At 44.1% G+C, this 16571-nt stretch overlaps 1 protein-coding gene across 4 annotated transcripts in view; it reads left to right on the forward strand.

The window, feature by feature from the left end:
- The window catches only part of ebf1a (EBF transcription factor 1a), a 500414-nt gene that overhangs the window by 477338 nt on the left and 6505 nt on the right, over positions 1–16571 (forward strand). For 3 of the 4 annotated variants that reach the window (XM_055642599.1, XM_055642600.1, XM_055642597.1), the window contains 2 exons: positions 2445–2624; positions 7828–8022. In XM_055642599.1, the coding sequence (XP_055498574.1) occupies positions 2445–2624; positions 7828–8022 (375 nt within the window). The remainder of the gene's footprint in view (positions 1–2444; positions 2625–7827; positions 8023–16571) is intronic. The other variant, XM_055642601.1, reaches the window with a different exon arrangement.

The following is a 16571-nucleotide window of genomic DNA, read 5'->3' on the forward strand; positions in this document are numbered from 1 at the left end:
GGACACGGAATTGCGGATCAGTTGGGGGAGGGAGTTCCAGAGCCTGGGAGCTGCCCTGGAGAAGGCTCTGTCCCCAAAACTGCGGAGGTTGGACTTGTGGATGGAGAGGAGACTGGCTGATGTGGATCTGAGGGACCGTGAGGGTAGGTAGGGGGAGAGGAGGTCAGTGAGATATGGGGGGGCCAGATGGTGGAGGGCTTTGTAGGTGAGGATCAGGATTTTGTAGGTGATCCGGTGGGAGATGGGAAGCTAGTGAAGTTGTTTGAGGACTGGAGTGATGTGATGCCAGGATTTGGTGTGGGTGATGAGTCGGGCGGCTGCGTTCTGGACCAGTTGGAGTTGGTTAATGTAAGTACTCGGGGCTCTCGTGGACATGTTGAAAAATCTTCACGAGTCTTCCCGAGCTTACTGCATTTCCCGAGAACCTTCCGTTAGCGTTACAAGCCGCTAAGAGATGTCCCCGAGCTCCGACGTACCCGCTACGTTCATTCTACGTGCTTACCATGAGTTTGATTGTTTTTTTTTAACTCGGGAGAGCACTTGAATGAACTCGCACAGTGGGACAGGGCTAAAAAAGGCTTTTGTTGTGTGCTAGTCAGTCAGCAGAAAGACAATGCATGATCACAATAAAGTCACGGTGTGACCCATCCTTGATTATGCTGTTCGTCTTGCTGAGACAGCATGAGGTATAAATGGAGTCAATAGAAGGGAGGTTGGTTTGTGTGATGGTCTGGGCATCGTCCACAATTTGCTGCGATTTCTTACACAGATAAATAGATATTTTTTTTCCCTTGGTACGGGCATCAAAAACTAAAGGTTTAAGGTGAAGGGAAGGAGTAATAAAAGGGATCTGAGGTGGATGTTTTCTACAGAGAGTGGTTGATATGTGGAATGTGTTGTCAGATGAAGTTGTGGAGTCAGATATAATCTCTATGTTTAAGAGGCATCTGGACAAACATTGAAGGAATCGGAGCTAATGCGGGCAAATGGGATCTGTGTTGATGGACAAAAAGATCGGCATGGACTGAAGGTTTTATTTCTGTACAATACGACGCTATGAAAACAATAGATCAGTCTCCAGTACAAAAAATTATGCTGAATTGTGTATTAGTTTTTAAGATTATGTTATTGTCATTTTCCCTAATGACCAATCACAAAAGGATTGCAGCTTAGATGTTGGAAGATTAGGTGAAGGCAACACAGAAAATAAACTCCAAGACAGATTTTAGGATACTTGAAATGTTTATATGAAAGATTGGTGAAAAGTCAGGATTCACTAAAGTCCAAAGAGAAGATTGATCAGCACCTAACATGATATATTAGGCGATACTTCACAAGTCTGCTGTAGCTAAGCACTGAGAAATTACTCCTTCCTTGCCACTGACATGCTGCTATCACTCTATAATTACACAATGTGACTACACTGTGGTTTAACTTAACTGCTCTCTCCCCTTACTCTTCCACTCTTGTCATTCTCCTTAATGTGAATAAACAAATGATAGATTTCAACGGCAAAGCACAGACTCCAAGATGGAAAATAGTCTTTGCAACTAAATCACTAGTTAGCACACCCCCCCCCCCCAAACACCATTTCACTCCTTGTATCTATGTTGGCTCTGAAGGTTTACACACTTCCTTATTTTTCTCTTATTAACAGCACCGTTTTTAGAATTTGAATACAAGCGCAACTTGTCATTCTAACTGTCTATTGCACACCATCGTTTAATGCAGCCCTGGGCCCATTTGTTCTAATCAATAGTAAGAGAGGTATCATCCATTTTATCTTTTACAACTTTCCTCTTTCCACACATATGTTTATTGTAATAGGGTCTTGGGATTGGGATCCAGTAGTTGGTATCACCTTCTCTCTTCTTTTCCTACCCTACTTTTCCTTGCCACATGATCAGACTTTTTCTATGATCTAATATTACCTTATCTTTCCTTGCAGTTTGAAGTGCTTTAAAGGGGACCTTTAGGGGACCTGTGCACCATCATTTCCCGCACTCTCTTCTTCTGCACCCCAACCAGAAGTGACATTGGGCGGTCAATTTATCAGTCAATTGCGTTTTAGCTGTTAGATCTTTGAAATCAGCTCTTTCAATGGGCAATGAGAATGTAGTGGTTTGGTCCATTGTGCTTTGTTACCATGAGAGGAAGAGAGATTAAAGGATGTTCTTTTAGGGAGGAGATGAGGAATGTCTTTAGTCGGAGGAAGGTGATTCTGTGGAAGGCTGTAGAGGTCAAGTCAGTGAATATTTTTAAGGCAGAGATAGATAGATGCTTGATTAGTACAGGTGTCAGAGGTTATGGGGAGAAGGCAGGAGGAATGGGGTTAGGAGGGAGAGATAGATCAGCTATGATTGAATGGCGGAGTAAACTTGATGGGCCGAATGGCCTAATTCTACTCCTTTTCCTTATGTGCAAATGTCCTTCTTTCAATATAGGTTTTACTCGCAACACAAGCAGTGTGTCTCCTCATGGATATGTGCCGAGCTCCACTCCACAGCAAACAAACTACAATTCTGTGACAACGAGTATGAATGGATATGGCAATGCGGGGATGTCCAACCTCGGAAGTTCTCCTGGTTTTCTCAATGGGTCTGCCGCCAATTCGCCATATGCCAGTAAGTAAAAATGTTTTGGCATTAGACCTTACAGTTCTTAATAACTTTGCTGTTGGTACTATATCAGATCTCAGTAATCATTTGGGAATATCAGCATTACAAGTTGCTGAGTTCAAGTCAATGCTTCACCTCTTTCCCTACTTCTTAAACGGTGGCCAATCTGGGCCAATTTCATGTATAATTATTTCGCTCAACTTACATTTTCAGAGTAGTGTTTTACCAAATAGTGTACCATGCAAGATCTCAGTTACATTCTCCATGTAGGATGTTGGTGGAACAAGTATTTGTACAGTCAAGAAAGGTCAAATGGTTTCCAAAGTGGGCCCAGTTCGCAGTGTAAGATTATCCATTGGAAAGCCCATTGGTTTTGAATGTGTCACATTAGAGACATCATGCTTTGTTACAGATGCAGAACAAAAATAGAGAAAGGAAGCCAGCCATTTCCTGGTGTATTTATCTGACTCCAGGGAGGAGGCAATTAAGCTTTAATTGATTTCAGGGCCAGACTTACATTTACACATCATTGGAAGTTACATACAGATTATTCTTGAAGTAATCATATGCCGAGACAATCGCTGAAAATTTCCTTAGGGATTTCTCTCAATTGGGCAGTGTAGGTTTGTCAGATGATTGGTAGAATAACCCAGGATATTCCCAGTAAATAGAACTGCATGCAATGAAATTTCATAACAAAGCAGCCACTTTTACTCAAAAGAGAATTAAGATAAAACATTTTTTATTAAGTCTAATAGAATATTTATGAGCTTTTTGAAAGGAAAAAATTGGTTCTCACACAATTATTGAAACAGGTGCAAATATTTAGACTCTTGCTGTGACACTTCTCAAGCAAAGTGATTTGCCCTTTTCAACTGACCTACTTCACCATATGCAAGAGTTGGGGACCCCAAAAGAATAGAATTATGGAATAGAGTCTGGCAGGCCATGTTAAAATGTCCAGAGGTAAGGCAGAATATCTGTCAAGAGAGTGTTAAACATTAGCGAGGATTCATTGACTCTCAATGTTAGGACCACTTTCCTTAAGAGTATGGTAAACAAATAGATATACCCGACTACATAATGCATCATTCTTTAAAGGAGTGTCAAATGCCAGCGTGATCCAGGCTCTAGGTTTGAATTTCATGTAGGAATCTCTATTTCACCACTTTTAATGTCTCATCAAATGATGGCCTGGTGTAGAATGAACCACTTAGACAATGGCAGCCATATGAATAAACCCTGGTTTATTTCAGATTACCACTGGCATAGAGTAACTGAGCAGCAGAAGCAAGATTGCTCCTCGAACAATGATTGACTAGGGATGATCCCATGTAATTTCCTAGATGATTTTGTTGAATAGATGGAATAATGTCAGAAGATCAGTAGAAATGCCAAGGAACAATTCTCATCTGCCAGATTCCTTAAAGAAGGGAAAATGTCCCATGGGTTTTGCTGCTCAAACAAAGGTTCTTGGTTTGGTAGAAAACAGTATGAGGCCAAACTTCATACATGGGATTTTCTGTTGTGAAGCATTGTTGATAGTCCTACAGCTTGTCTCCTGAGAACGTCCAAGTATCCACAACGTAGACACATAGAAACTATTTTCATGTTTGAATGGGGCTCAGGCAATTTTGTCCCTTGTCCCATTGCTTTATAATAGGTCTTTCAGTAGATCCATTAGTCATCAATTCTGCTTCCAGTAGTAAAGACTGCATTGATTCACGATTGGGATGAATGTGCTGAACTGTGTTTTAGTATTATGGAATATTTCCAGTGTGTCAGGGCCAGACAGACTGGATGCAGGGAAGATCCTTCAAATGGATGGGAATCATTAAGGAATGGATGGGAAACAGGGATCACAGTCTAGGATACGGTGAGGAGGAGAGTCTTTTCCGACTGAGATAAGAGATTTTGTTTTGACAGCAGGTTGTGAACCTATGTGAATGTCTATCACAGACGGCAAAGGAAGCCAACTTGATGAGTATATTTAAGAAGTAGTTGGATAGAATTCTAGACACAAAATACATCAAGGGGTGCAGGAGAGAACTAAAATATAGAGTATTGAGATAGAGGACCAGCAATGATTGTGTGGATTGGCAGAGCAGACTTGAAGTGTTGAATGGTCAATATTTTCACAATTCCATTAATATGCGATAGCCTGATAATACAATGATGATTCTGATCATTCTGAAATCAAGGGCTAACGAGATGATGGTTTAAACTGTATTCTGCAGTGTAGGGTTATTAGATGATTGAAGGTATTCACTTCCCATTTTGGGTCGACCCTGCTCACCTCTAGCAAGCAGCAATCGGGCTCTGAACGTTTGCTTCGGGGCCTCAATGAATGACTAGTGGTTGGGTAATACATTGGGTAACACAGAGGGATACATTCCCTCTCCCAACTGAAAACGTGCAGGAGTAAATTATCCGATAAAGACAGGACAAGCTAGGGAGAGGTTCCCTAGTTTCTCTGAGGGAGGAAAGACAAATGCAGAAATAGGCCAGATAGAGGGACATTGCCATATAACATTACATTGAATGGATGCATGGATGACATGCAAGAGGGAAGGAATAGCTGATTTTTCAAGCCTTTCTCAGACCCATAAGTGGCTGGAACATTATAACTGAGTCCCAACACCTACAGCCATCTTGAGAGAGACAACACATGACAGGTTCTCTTCATTCCTTCCCTCCAGAGATGCTGCCTGTCCCGTTGAGTTACTCCAGCATTTTGTGTCTACCTTCAGTTTAAACAAGCATCTGCAGTTCATTCTTACACATGGCAGGTTATGATGAAATGCTGAAGATTTCTTTCATGGAGTAGTTAATTTCCCAAAAGATAATGGAGCACTCTTAAATCTGTGGATGATCTACCACAGAAACCTGCTTGTATTCCATGTGAGGAACAGCAGTCTGTAGAAGGGTCTCGACCCAAAACGCCACCCATTCCATCTCTCCTGTGATGCTGCCTCTCCCGCTGAGTTACTCCAGCATTTTGTGTCTATCTTGAGGAACAGCAATCTTGAGGGTGCGATTCCACATCGTACAGAAATGTGGCTCGTATTTAAATGAATGCACAGACGCTGTCTTCATTTCATTGTATTGTCAGCTTTGATGTTTTGTTATTTTGTGGCTTGTCTTCCAGCATACTGCACTGTGGGTAGATTTTTGTTAACCCTCAATTTCTCCCTTAGAAGAAATGGTGAATGACTGTGGTTAAAAAAAAAAACATGTTAGCAAGTTTGGCTCGATCACAGACACAATGATACTGGTTCTTCCACTTGTGTCCCTGCAAATGTATGAATCAAAGATTATGCTCCGTTTTAAACTCCTTGACACGATTGTTAATTAATCTCAAAGGAAATGCAAAGTACCATAGATGAAGAGCAATATGGAACCTGATACTTTGTTAATCCTTTGCTAAGTCAGCTTAGTGTTGCTGGAGGCTTCAGTTTCACAAAGAGCCTATAATGACCAAGCATGGACAAGGCAGCTGATTTCCATCATACAATCTTTGCATGATTGTACTTTACAATAGAATCTGCAATCATTCGGTGGAAGTCCAAAAAACTCTCTCACACACTGCCTGAAAGGGAGTTGTGTTTCTTCAAAGAAGAGGGAGGTTGGTGAGAGACCAGGGCCACTGGCAGTAGGTTTACCCCATCAGACACCGTTTCAGTCTGGTTCTCTAACTCAAAGGCGTCCTTCTTAATTAAATCAATAAACTAATTGCGTGAGTAATGATTAAACAACTAGCTCTCTGCTCACATTACAAGGAGATGAGGTGACCTTAGCTAAAGATATTTTCCTATTAGTGGCTGCGTACCTCTATTTTTTAATCAGTTGATTACTTTTGATCTGACCCTGTGCGTAAGTTGATTAAGGAACACTCACTTCAGGCAAGTGTACAGGGAATAAAAGGGGCGTGAGGGGAAGGATGATGGGGGAATGTCTAAATTAAACATGCACTATTGGAGAGCTACTCTTGTAACATAATAATCCCTCAGCCGTCAAAGGGAAAACGTGTCCCTGTTATTATGGGAATAAAGGCAAGCTAAGGGCCTGGTCCTGTTGAGCTATTGACACCATGATGTGAGATGAATGCCTTTCATTCCTCTGTGACATTTTTGAATTGGCCAGACCTGCCATCACACTCTCCCGATCACTCCAATTATCGCCATCATTCCTACCTTTCACAACAGAAATGAAAAGTAAATTTAAAAGACAGGAGTACAGTTAAATGGGGACAGGAGGAAGACACCAGGCCCTCAAGCCTTCTCCGCCATTCAGTATGATCCTGGCTGATCTCTCCTGGATTCTCTGCCAATTCCCCATTGTCCTCAATAGCCCAATCTGTCAAAAAAAAAGAAAGTACCTCCAACCTAAGTAAATCTAATGATCTAGCCTCCTCAGCCCTCTGCGCTACATCTTTGAGAGATTCACCACTGTCCAGAAAAAAATGTCCACGCACCTCCATTTTAAAATGACTCTCCCCTTGTTTTGTAACTAGCTCCAACCCTTATCTTTGTTGATCCTTCTTTTGATTTTCTAAATGCTAAATTTGCCATGGCTCTGGCTCAGAAGCACCCCCTTTAAAAGATGATGTCAATCAACAAAGTTGAGATTTGAAAGGGTTAAGTTACCAATGTTGTCAGGTAAGTTTCCCAATGGTGAACAGTCGATCTTGGAGCATGATGGTGGTGCAGTGGTCAACTTACCGGTCCAGTAATCCAGAGACCTGAGCTACTAATCTGTAAACCTGAGTCCAAATCCCATCACATGAATTTAAATTCTATCAACATCTCATCCTGGTGATGACCCCAGGGAAAAGCAAAACTTGTGGATACTTGTAAAATCCCATCTGGCTCACTAACATCTCCATGGGAGAAAATCTACCATCATTACCCAGTCTGGCCTGTATCTGACTCTCGACCCCAATGTGGTTGGCGCCAAAATGGGCAAGCAATCCACCCAGCTGTAGCATTACTACCACCCAGCTGTAGTCAAACTTTTATCTCTCAACATCTTAAAACGTCTTGCACAGTGATTGGCGAACCATCCTGAAAATGGTTGATGAATTGTACAAATTAATATATATATATATATATATATATGATATATTTGCATATAATATATATATATATATATGAGAAAATATATATATGGCACCCAAATGGTTGACATATTTCCTCCTTTCTTGTTGCAGTAGTACCGTCCAGCCCTACTATGGCCTCCTCCACCAGCCTTCCTTCAAATTGTAGCAGTGCCTCAGGCATATTCTCCTTCTCGCCAGCCAATATGGTGTCTGCAGTGAAACAAAAAAGCGCCTTCGCTCCGGTGGTGAGGCCACAGACCTCCCCTCCCCCGACCTGCACCAGCGCCAACGGTAACAGTCTCCAAGGTGAGGACACACACACAGCAGCAGGCCCAGGCTGGATTCAATCATTGTAGTTAGGCTGAAAAATGATATTTTATTGCTACTTTCAAACAGACAAATATGGGACACTTTAAGCTCTTTTGAGAGGCGTGAAATGTTGCATTCATTGCTTTTGTGATGAGCCTCGGTATATGATATTGGAGCTCGATTAGCATTCCATTATACTGCCCACCATTGTAGTTCAGTCCAATTCCACAATGGGCTTATATCACAAACCTCTATAGTTTTATCTGTGGTTAACTGTAGTGTTAGAATAAAGATAACATGTCTATTTGTTGGCTATCATCTCTTTAAATGCACTGAGCCACTAAAAGTTTTTTTGATGAGGTTGTTAGTAAAGAATATTTCTCAATGTCACCCAGTGAGAATTTTTGCTTCAGGGTCAGAGGGTAACTAAATGATGATTCAGGTGAAGGCAAATCTGGTCTGGTACGATTATCGTGCTAACCCTGAGAGTCTATTTTACGGCATTTGTATTGACAGCTGTGCAGAGTTCCTGTTTATTTAGCAGGGTAAGAGTTAAATATAGTCTTCATCACTTCCTTGAAGTTTGACCAAATCTGTAATATGGTGAATGCAATGGTCTATGTGTCACCATTTTGTTGCTGACACCAACTCTTCCAAGCCACTTTGGAAATAGAATCTTTTAAGAGGGCTCTCTGAAAAAGGAGTAAAACGTACGTCTTGATCATAAAAACTAACACAGTGCAGTAAACCAAACTAGTGTCTTGTCAATGTGATGTTCATTCTCAGTTGCTTTACCTGTTTCAATCAAATTAATGATTTGACTGTGTCTCTTTACATTAGACGGCTCTAACATCATTTCTTTCTCTCTTCCTTCCCATTTCCTGCCTCCCCGGCCCTACTTCCTCCTACCCTCTCTCCCCCCTCTGTCATTGTAGTCTTTTGTGGACCCCACAACCTCCTGTAAACTGCTGTGATATCGTTTGTCCCTTTCTTGAAGATGGTAAAAATGATAATATCTTTGAGGGTCCCTGACAGGGTCACTTCAAGGGCTGTCGAATGAAGTACTAACCACCCTGTTTTCCATCGCACCAGAATTGGAGCCGTTACCACATTTCATGGCTAGACTGTATATTACTTTGTATTTCTTTGCAGCATAATTAGCTGAGTAATGTTCTTTGTTAGGCACCCACCATACACCTTTACAACTAGGGTTTGCATAGCTTTGTAAGCAATTGTTAGAATGGACAATTGGACAAAACTGTGTTTCCACCTAAGCCTCTCGCGGTGGGAATAATGGGCCTGTCCCACTTACGCGACTTTTTCGGCGACTGCCAGCACCCGTCATAGGTCATCGCAGGTCGCCGAAAATTTTCAACATGTTGAAAATCCAGCGGCAACCAGAAGACTGAGGAGACTACTCATGACCATACGGGTGTCACACGGCGACATGTCGCGGGGTGAAGCCTGTATGATCGTGAGTAGTCGCCCAAAGAGTCGTACCTTGTTCTGGTCGCCGCTGGATTTTCAACATGTTGAAAATTTTCGGAGACCTGCAGCGACCTATGACAGGTGCCGGGAGTCGCTGAAAAAGTCTCGTACATGGGACAGGCCCATTAAGGTGAATAATGGAGTTGAGGCCCCCTAGTCCCAGCCAACACTCTCTCCTCTGCCAGCCAATGCTCCCTCTGACACCCATGAGTTTGCTTTTGTGACATCTCAGAGAAACCTTTGACAGACTTTCCTAACATTTTCTCTCAGCAGCATTAGAGGAGGTGGGTTCATGGTGAGTTTAAATAATAATAATAATAATAATAATAATTTTATTCATAGAGCACTTTAAAAACAAACATAGCTGCAACAAAGTGCTGTACATCACTAATCATTGACAAAAAAAAAGTTAATACACACCAAAAATAACAATCAAAAGAAATAGTAGGAAAAGACATGTAAAATAAAGAAACATCGAAAACACCAAAAACAGAAGCAAAGCCTCAGGCATGGTCAAAAGCCAGGGAGTACAAATGTGTTTTAAGACTGGAAGAATTGTGGGGCAAATATATGATACCGAGAGTGCTGGGGACCAAGGGAAGTGGTAGAATGGAATGGGATACATTATTGTCACATGTGACTAGGCACTATGAACATCTTTGCTGCATTCCCAATGTATACAAATAGCGGCTGCCTACAGCGCTGACAATGTTACAAAGCACGGCAGCTCCTCCTTTTGTCCCCTCCCCACAGCGGTTCCCCCACGCCAGGTCCCCATTGTCCTTTGTTCTCCCTCCCTCCCCAATTGTCCATTGTTCTCCCCCCACCTCCCTCACGACGGGCCGACGACGGGGCAGATATAATGGCAATTTGCAAGAGATAGTTAGACAGATACATGAACAGGCAGGGGATAGAGGAATAGAGTCCAGGTGCAGGCAGATGGGATCAGATAGATTGGCACCATGGTCAGCATATATGTGCTGGGCAAAAAGGCCTGTACTGTTCAGTGTTGTATATTCTAAGGCATTGACATTGGGGAAAGGAGAAGAGAAAACTGATAAGCTCATCTTATGAGCTGCTGGCGTTGATGTACGACCAGGTCTAACTAACGTGAAATACTCACCACTGAAATACAAGGTTGGCATTAAAAAGTTATCATCCATATACCTTGTGGTCTACCAGCTGCGTTACTCATGGTGGCGGGTGATTACACTGCCATGCTGGAAAGCAGCTTGCACTTAGATTGGAGCTATCTGTTGTGGACCTATTGGTTAAAGTCACAATGATACTGTTATGAAGAACATGGAGATGAGATTCTGTATGCAGTAAGACTTGAGAAGGGCTGCCCAACATGTTATATGTAGTCTGAAGAGGTCGGCTGGACATCTGGACGTCTACTGTGCCTTGACATGTGTGGAACCCACACCGCTATCTGGGGAACAGTTCTGGAAGGGGCCAATTGAGGAGGATCGTGGCAAGAATGTTCCTGTGCCAGATAGCAGGAAAAACATCCTGTAGCTACTGCAATTTAGTTTGCCCCTTTCTTGAAGATGGTCAAAACGACAATATCTTTGAGGTTCTCTGACGTACCATCCTCTTCCTGGACAGCAGGTGAGGTTGTGAATTTGTGAAGTTTCTCTCCTTCAGAAGAGACGTTGTCTGCTCTTGAGACCCTGTCATTCTTCAGTTGACAAAAGGCCACTTTGGCTTCTTGTCATGAGGGTGATGACCAGTTGAGGTTGGGCATTTTGAAGTGGAATGGAATCAAGTTCACTCTTGACAAGGATGGGTTGCGTTTGAGCGTTTTTGGAATAATCCTCCCAATGGGTGCTGATTGCTCGCTGCCCCTGGTGGGTCACCTCCGTTCTTGACTCTCATTGAGGTGGAGCATTAGGTGTCTGGCCACAGGTCGTCCTGTTAACTGTGAGGAATCTGTGCTTATTCATGCCACCAGCAAGTTGTTGGACCTCCTATGTTATGTCCGTCTACCACCACGTTTGGGGTCACAGATTTGTTGCTGGTTTTCTCTCGTCAGGAGCCTGCAGGGCATTTCTTTCCCCTTGATGCACCCGGCAATCTCCTGGTAATTCTCCTCAAACCAGCTGGTAAAGAAGCCGAGAACCAGGGGTGGACCAGCAGAGTCTGGATGTGGTGGATATTCTGCTGCTCCATCAGAGGAAAGCTGTGCTTGCAAGGTCTTTGCAAACATTAACATTGATGTTGCAATTCACCACCAGCATGCGTCCCACAGGACCTGGAAATCACAGAGTAAAAGATTGCAAATGAAAAATAAAACAGAACATATTGTAAATACTAAGCAAGTTAGGCAGTTTCTGTAGAGATAGGAAATAGAGTTAATATTTTTCATTCAATGGCCTTCATTGTTTTGCATCTACCTCAGATATTGCCACAATCCACAGATGACTGTTACATTTGAGGCTGAGCTTTGTCACTGTCAACTCACTCACTGAAGCATGCAAGAGACTGCTCTCTACCAACTCATCCCCAATAGTGAAGGTCCAGGGTGAAGATTTGGACAAGGTGGACTTGGTCCCATATCTGAGAGATACTTCCACCATCGGATTCAGTTCACTTGTTTATCTCTCGTTGCCTGAGGAAAAAGAATGTTTAACAATGAAACCCTGTACCCAGTACAAAAGTCATGCCCTCTGACTCCTGTATGCATCTGAAACTTGGGTGACCAACATTAAGCATCTCATGGCACTGGAGAAGTACCCATCAAATATTGTCTCTACAAAACCTTGCTACTAATCTGAGCAACCTTGCCCAAGTCACATCTCTGGCACCAGGGTTTTAATTACATGCATCCATCAAGTTGGGCAGGCCACATCATTCACATGGCAGATAGTAGATTTCCAAAACAGATGTTCCAAGCTCTGGCCCAAGAAGAAATTACGAGATGAACACCAAGGATTCTGCTCGAAATGATGTAGCATCCATGCTGTAAGGTGGGACTCCTTGGCCAGTGACCCACTCGGAGTGGGGTAGAGGCATCAGGATGGTGTTGTGAACCTCAAGCCAACACATCAGGAGCACATGGAGGCCCAGGATAAAGGGCAGGACAAGTGCTTCACTTCTCAATCCCCCCGACCCATTCCCCCAGTCACAGAGTGCTTATCATCAGCCGCTGCAGATCGCAGAGATCCAGGATGGACCATTCTTGAGGACTTATTTAAGAAGAGAGGCAGCCATGCAGTATTCAATTAGAACATAGCAATGTTATGCAGATAGTAATATGTTGAAGATTGCATGATCTGCTGTAGGTGTTGATTGAGAGATCACTAGGTTTACCTTCCTGCCCCTCCACTCCACTCCACCCCCTTCACATTTTCAATTAGTTTAGAGAAACAGGCCCTTCGGCCCATCGAGTCCACACAGACCAGCGATCCCCGCACATTAACCCTATCCTACATCCATTAGGGACAATTTTACTTTTTACACCAAGCCAATTAACCTACAAACCTGTACGTCTTGGAGTGTGGGAGGAAACGGAAGATCTCGGAGAAAACCCACGCAGGTCACGGGGAGAACGTACAAACTCTATACAGACAGCACCCGTAGTCAGGATTGAATCCAGAGTCTCTGGCACTGTAAGCTCTACCACAATGCCACCGTGCCACCCAGATGGTGGATTTGACACCCTGCCTGAAAGGTGGCACCTTTCAGAGCCCAGAACTCCCTGACCAAAATGCCTTGCCACTTCCAAGTTAAAGGGGAAGTCAACAGAAGCTAAGATGGCCTCCATAACTGGCCTGAGGGTATGATTACAGCTAAAAACAAAGTGCTGGAGGAATAACTGGACAGACAGCATCTGTGAATGGAAATGGCCAGACAACTTTTTGTATTGGGACCCGTCTACAGACTGATGGAGTGGAGGGGAGAAAGTTGGAAAAGTAAGGAAATGGCAGGGCAAAGCCGGGCAAGTGGTAGTTGAATACAGGCGAGGTGGGGGCAGATTCCGAAACGGCATCCATTCCTTCTCTCCAGAGATGCTGCCTGGCCAGCTGAGTTTCTCCAGCTTTTTGTGTCTATCTTCGGGGCAATTTGATAGATGGGTGGAAGTGGCAGCAAAGACTGGAGGTGAGGAGGAGGCAAAAGGGTGTCAGATAAGGAAGGAAGAGGAGGAGGAAATGTAATGTTTGAGGGAGAGATATTGGTGGAAGGAGACTGGGCAGGGAGGGAGGGGGAGAAGAAGGGGGTGAGCATAAGGAGGTGTGAGAAATAATATGGTGACAGGGGTTGTGGGGGAAAGGTATGCACACTGGGCTGGGTTGTTGATGGGTTTGGGGGAAGAATGAGAATGGTTCAGTCTTCTCTTCTTCTTGCATATGGCGTACACAGCCTAAAGTTGGAGAACAACTTGTTCTATTTCATCTTAATTGATTGTGCACGCCGGGTTGATTGCATTTGTCGAAACAGGGCGGGCCACATGAAGGTTGCAATGGTTCAGTGGGTTTACTTGATTGAAACTAAGAATTCAGTGTTCATACCATTGGGGTGTAAGCCTCCCGAGGGTAACATGCGGTGCTGTTCCTCCATTTTGCATGTGGCCTGACCCTGGCAGTGGAGAAGACCAAGGGCAGACAGGATAGTGTGGGAACGAGAAGGGGAATTAAGACTTTATACTTTAGCGATACAGCATGGAAACAGGCCATTCGACCCAGCGAGTGCGCACCAAACCAGCGATCACCCCGTACATTAGCACCATCCTATGCACAGGGGACAATTTACAATTTTGACTGAAGCCAATTAACCTACAATCCTGTACATCTCTGGATTGTGGGAGGAAACCAAAACACCCAGAGAGAAAACGCAAGCGGAGCTCAAAAAAACACCGTGCAGAGAGCACCCGCGGTCAGGATCGAACCGGGTCTCTGGTGGTGTAAGGCAGTTACTACCCCCCCCCCCCCCCCCCCCCCCCCCCCCAACACATGGTGGAGATGCTCCATTGTATCTCCGGGAACAGTCAATGGCCTGCACTGTCCAATCTCCCATGTGAGGGGGGGGGGGGGGGGGAGGGGGGATGATGTGGACATCCAGGTGGAGGCATCTACTTTGCTCGGGTGGATGATGTGTGAATGGGTGGTGAGGACCACAGGGGGGGGGGTGCGGCGGTCGGGGAGGAATGTTAAACTAATGAACCAAAATTGTTTGTTCTTTTGCAAAATTCTGGCCAAGCTAGCATCCGATAATCGGAAACAATTACAGTGAGATTTGTCAGCATGATGGCGAAATAAGAGAGGTTTTACTACTCAGGCCACCTTTGCGTGTGGGCTAGGAGAAGTCTTCAAATTGTTTTCCTCTCAACGAAGGAAACCCACAGGAATTCTCTGATACAGATCTCCTTGCAGTCTTTACATCTAATAGTCTCAGATCAAAGACGCCACACAGAACCGGATGCGTGGAAAAGCGGGAGGGGGGGGGGGGGGGGGGGGGGGGAGTGGGTCGTTTTTGCAAAACAGGAGAATCTTTAGTCAGGGTTTTTTACTGATGCTGCCCATCTGTGGCACATCACTGGGACCGCCTGTCAGACTGGGACACCTCATTGAACGACCTGCCCAGGAGCTGTAGTAACCTGAACTTCATGGGAGCAATACTGGGTGGCAACATGCATTAATTAGCGCACAGACCACGTCTCTCCTCGTCTGTCATCGGTAATTAAGTGGTTCACCCACCCACCCCCCCCCCCCCAAATTTTCCATCTGCTTGTTTTCATGTCTACACTTTCTGGAGCATATGTATTACCTAGCCACTTGTAGTTTGTCTTTGACACCCAACGAGAAAGTTCAATTCATTCTTACAAAGCCGATACATTTCATGCACCGTAAGGCATTGTTACATCTCCAAAACTGAACCTTGTTCTTCCTCAACCACTTGTCCCTAATTTAATATGTTGAGTTTAGTTTAGAGATACAGCGTGGAAACGGGCCCTTCGGCCCACCGAGTCTGCACCGACCAGCGATCCGCGTACATTAACATTGCCCTCAACACACTAGGGACAATTATTACACATACACCAAGCCAATTAACCTACAAACCTGTACACCTTTGGAGTGTGGGAGGAATCTGGAGTAAAACCACGCAGTCACGGGAAGAACGTACAAACTCTGCACAGGTAGCACCCGTAGTTGGGATCGAACCCAGATCTCTGGCGCTGCAAGGGCTGTAAGGCAGCAACTCTACCGCTGCACCACCGCACTCCCCCATTTGTTGTCAATAATAAGCAAAGCATGCCAGAAGAATTTTGTTGGAGTGTATCAAATCTGTTTCCGCATTCCAGAGCACAAGAAAGTAAACAGCAACTACAGAATGCATCTGCCTCCTTCATGAGTTACACCATCCTTCAGTTCTCCTTCAGCTTGGGGAATCTCTCATCCCTCATCCCTCCAGTGTTACCCAAGCCCTTGACCTACCTTCAAGGCAGTGACTGTTGGTGGATTCTTCCGTGCAGGCTCTTGTTAGTGCCAACAGATAGGGCATGTCCAGATCACATTTACTTGTGTTGCTGTCTGAAAGATAAATTTTGCCCCGAAGACAAATGGGACATCCCTGTTGACCGTTCAATAATGCATCAATCACATTTCCATTCACCTGTAGCAAGGCAACAGAGAGTCACATTTGTATTTTTCATCTTTTGAAAACACCAATGTTACGAGACATATTGCTGATTCTCCCAATCTCTACGAGCAATGTGCTAGTATATTCCTTGGTGTGTGGGTTGAGGAGAAAATACATTTTTTAGTACAGAAAGACACAAGCATAGAAAATAGGAGAATGAATAGGCCACTTAGCCCTTCAAACCGACTCCATCATTCAATATGATCATGGTTGATCATCTGATTTCAGTGCCCTGTTCCAGGTTTCTCCCCACATCCACCGATCCCTCTAACCCTAGAAAAATATCTAACTCCTTCCTTCCTGAATATATTTAATGATTTTTAGTTTTGTTTCGAGGCACCACGCAGAAACAGGTCCTTCGGCTCACTGAGTCTACACTGATCAGCGATCTCCGCACATTAACACAACCCTAAACACAC

Source organism: Leucoraja erinacea, chromosome 11 (assembly GCF_028641065.1).
Source record: "Leucoraja erinacea ecotype New England chromosome 11, Leri_hhj_1, whole genome shotgun sequence".
In the NCBI taxonomy this organism is placed as follows: domain Eukaryota; kingdom Metazoa; phylum Chordata; class Chondrichthyes; order Rajiformes; family Rajidae; genus Leucoraja; species Leucoraja erinaceus.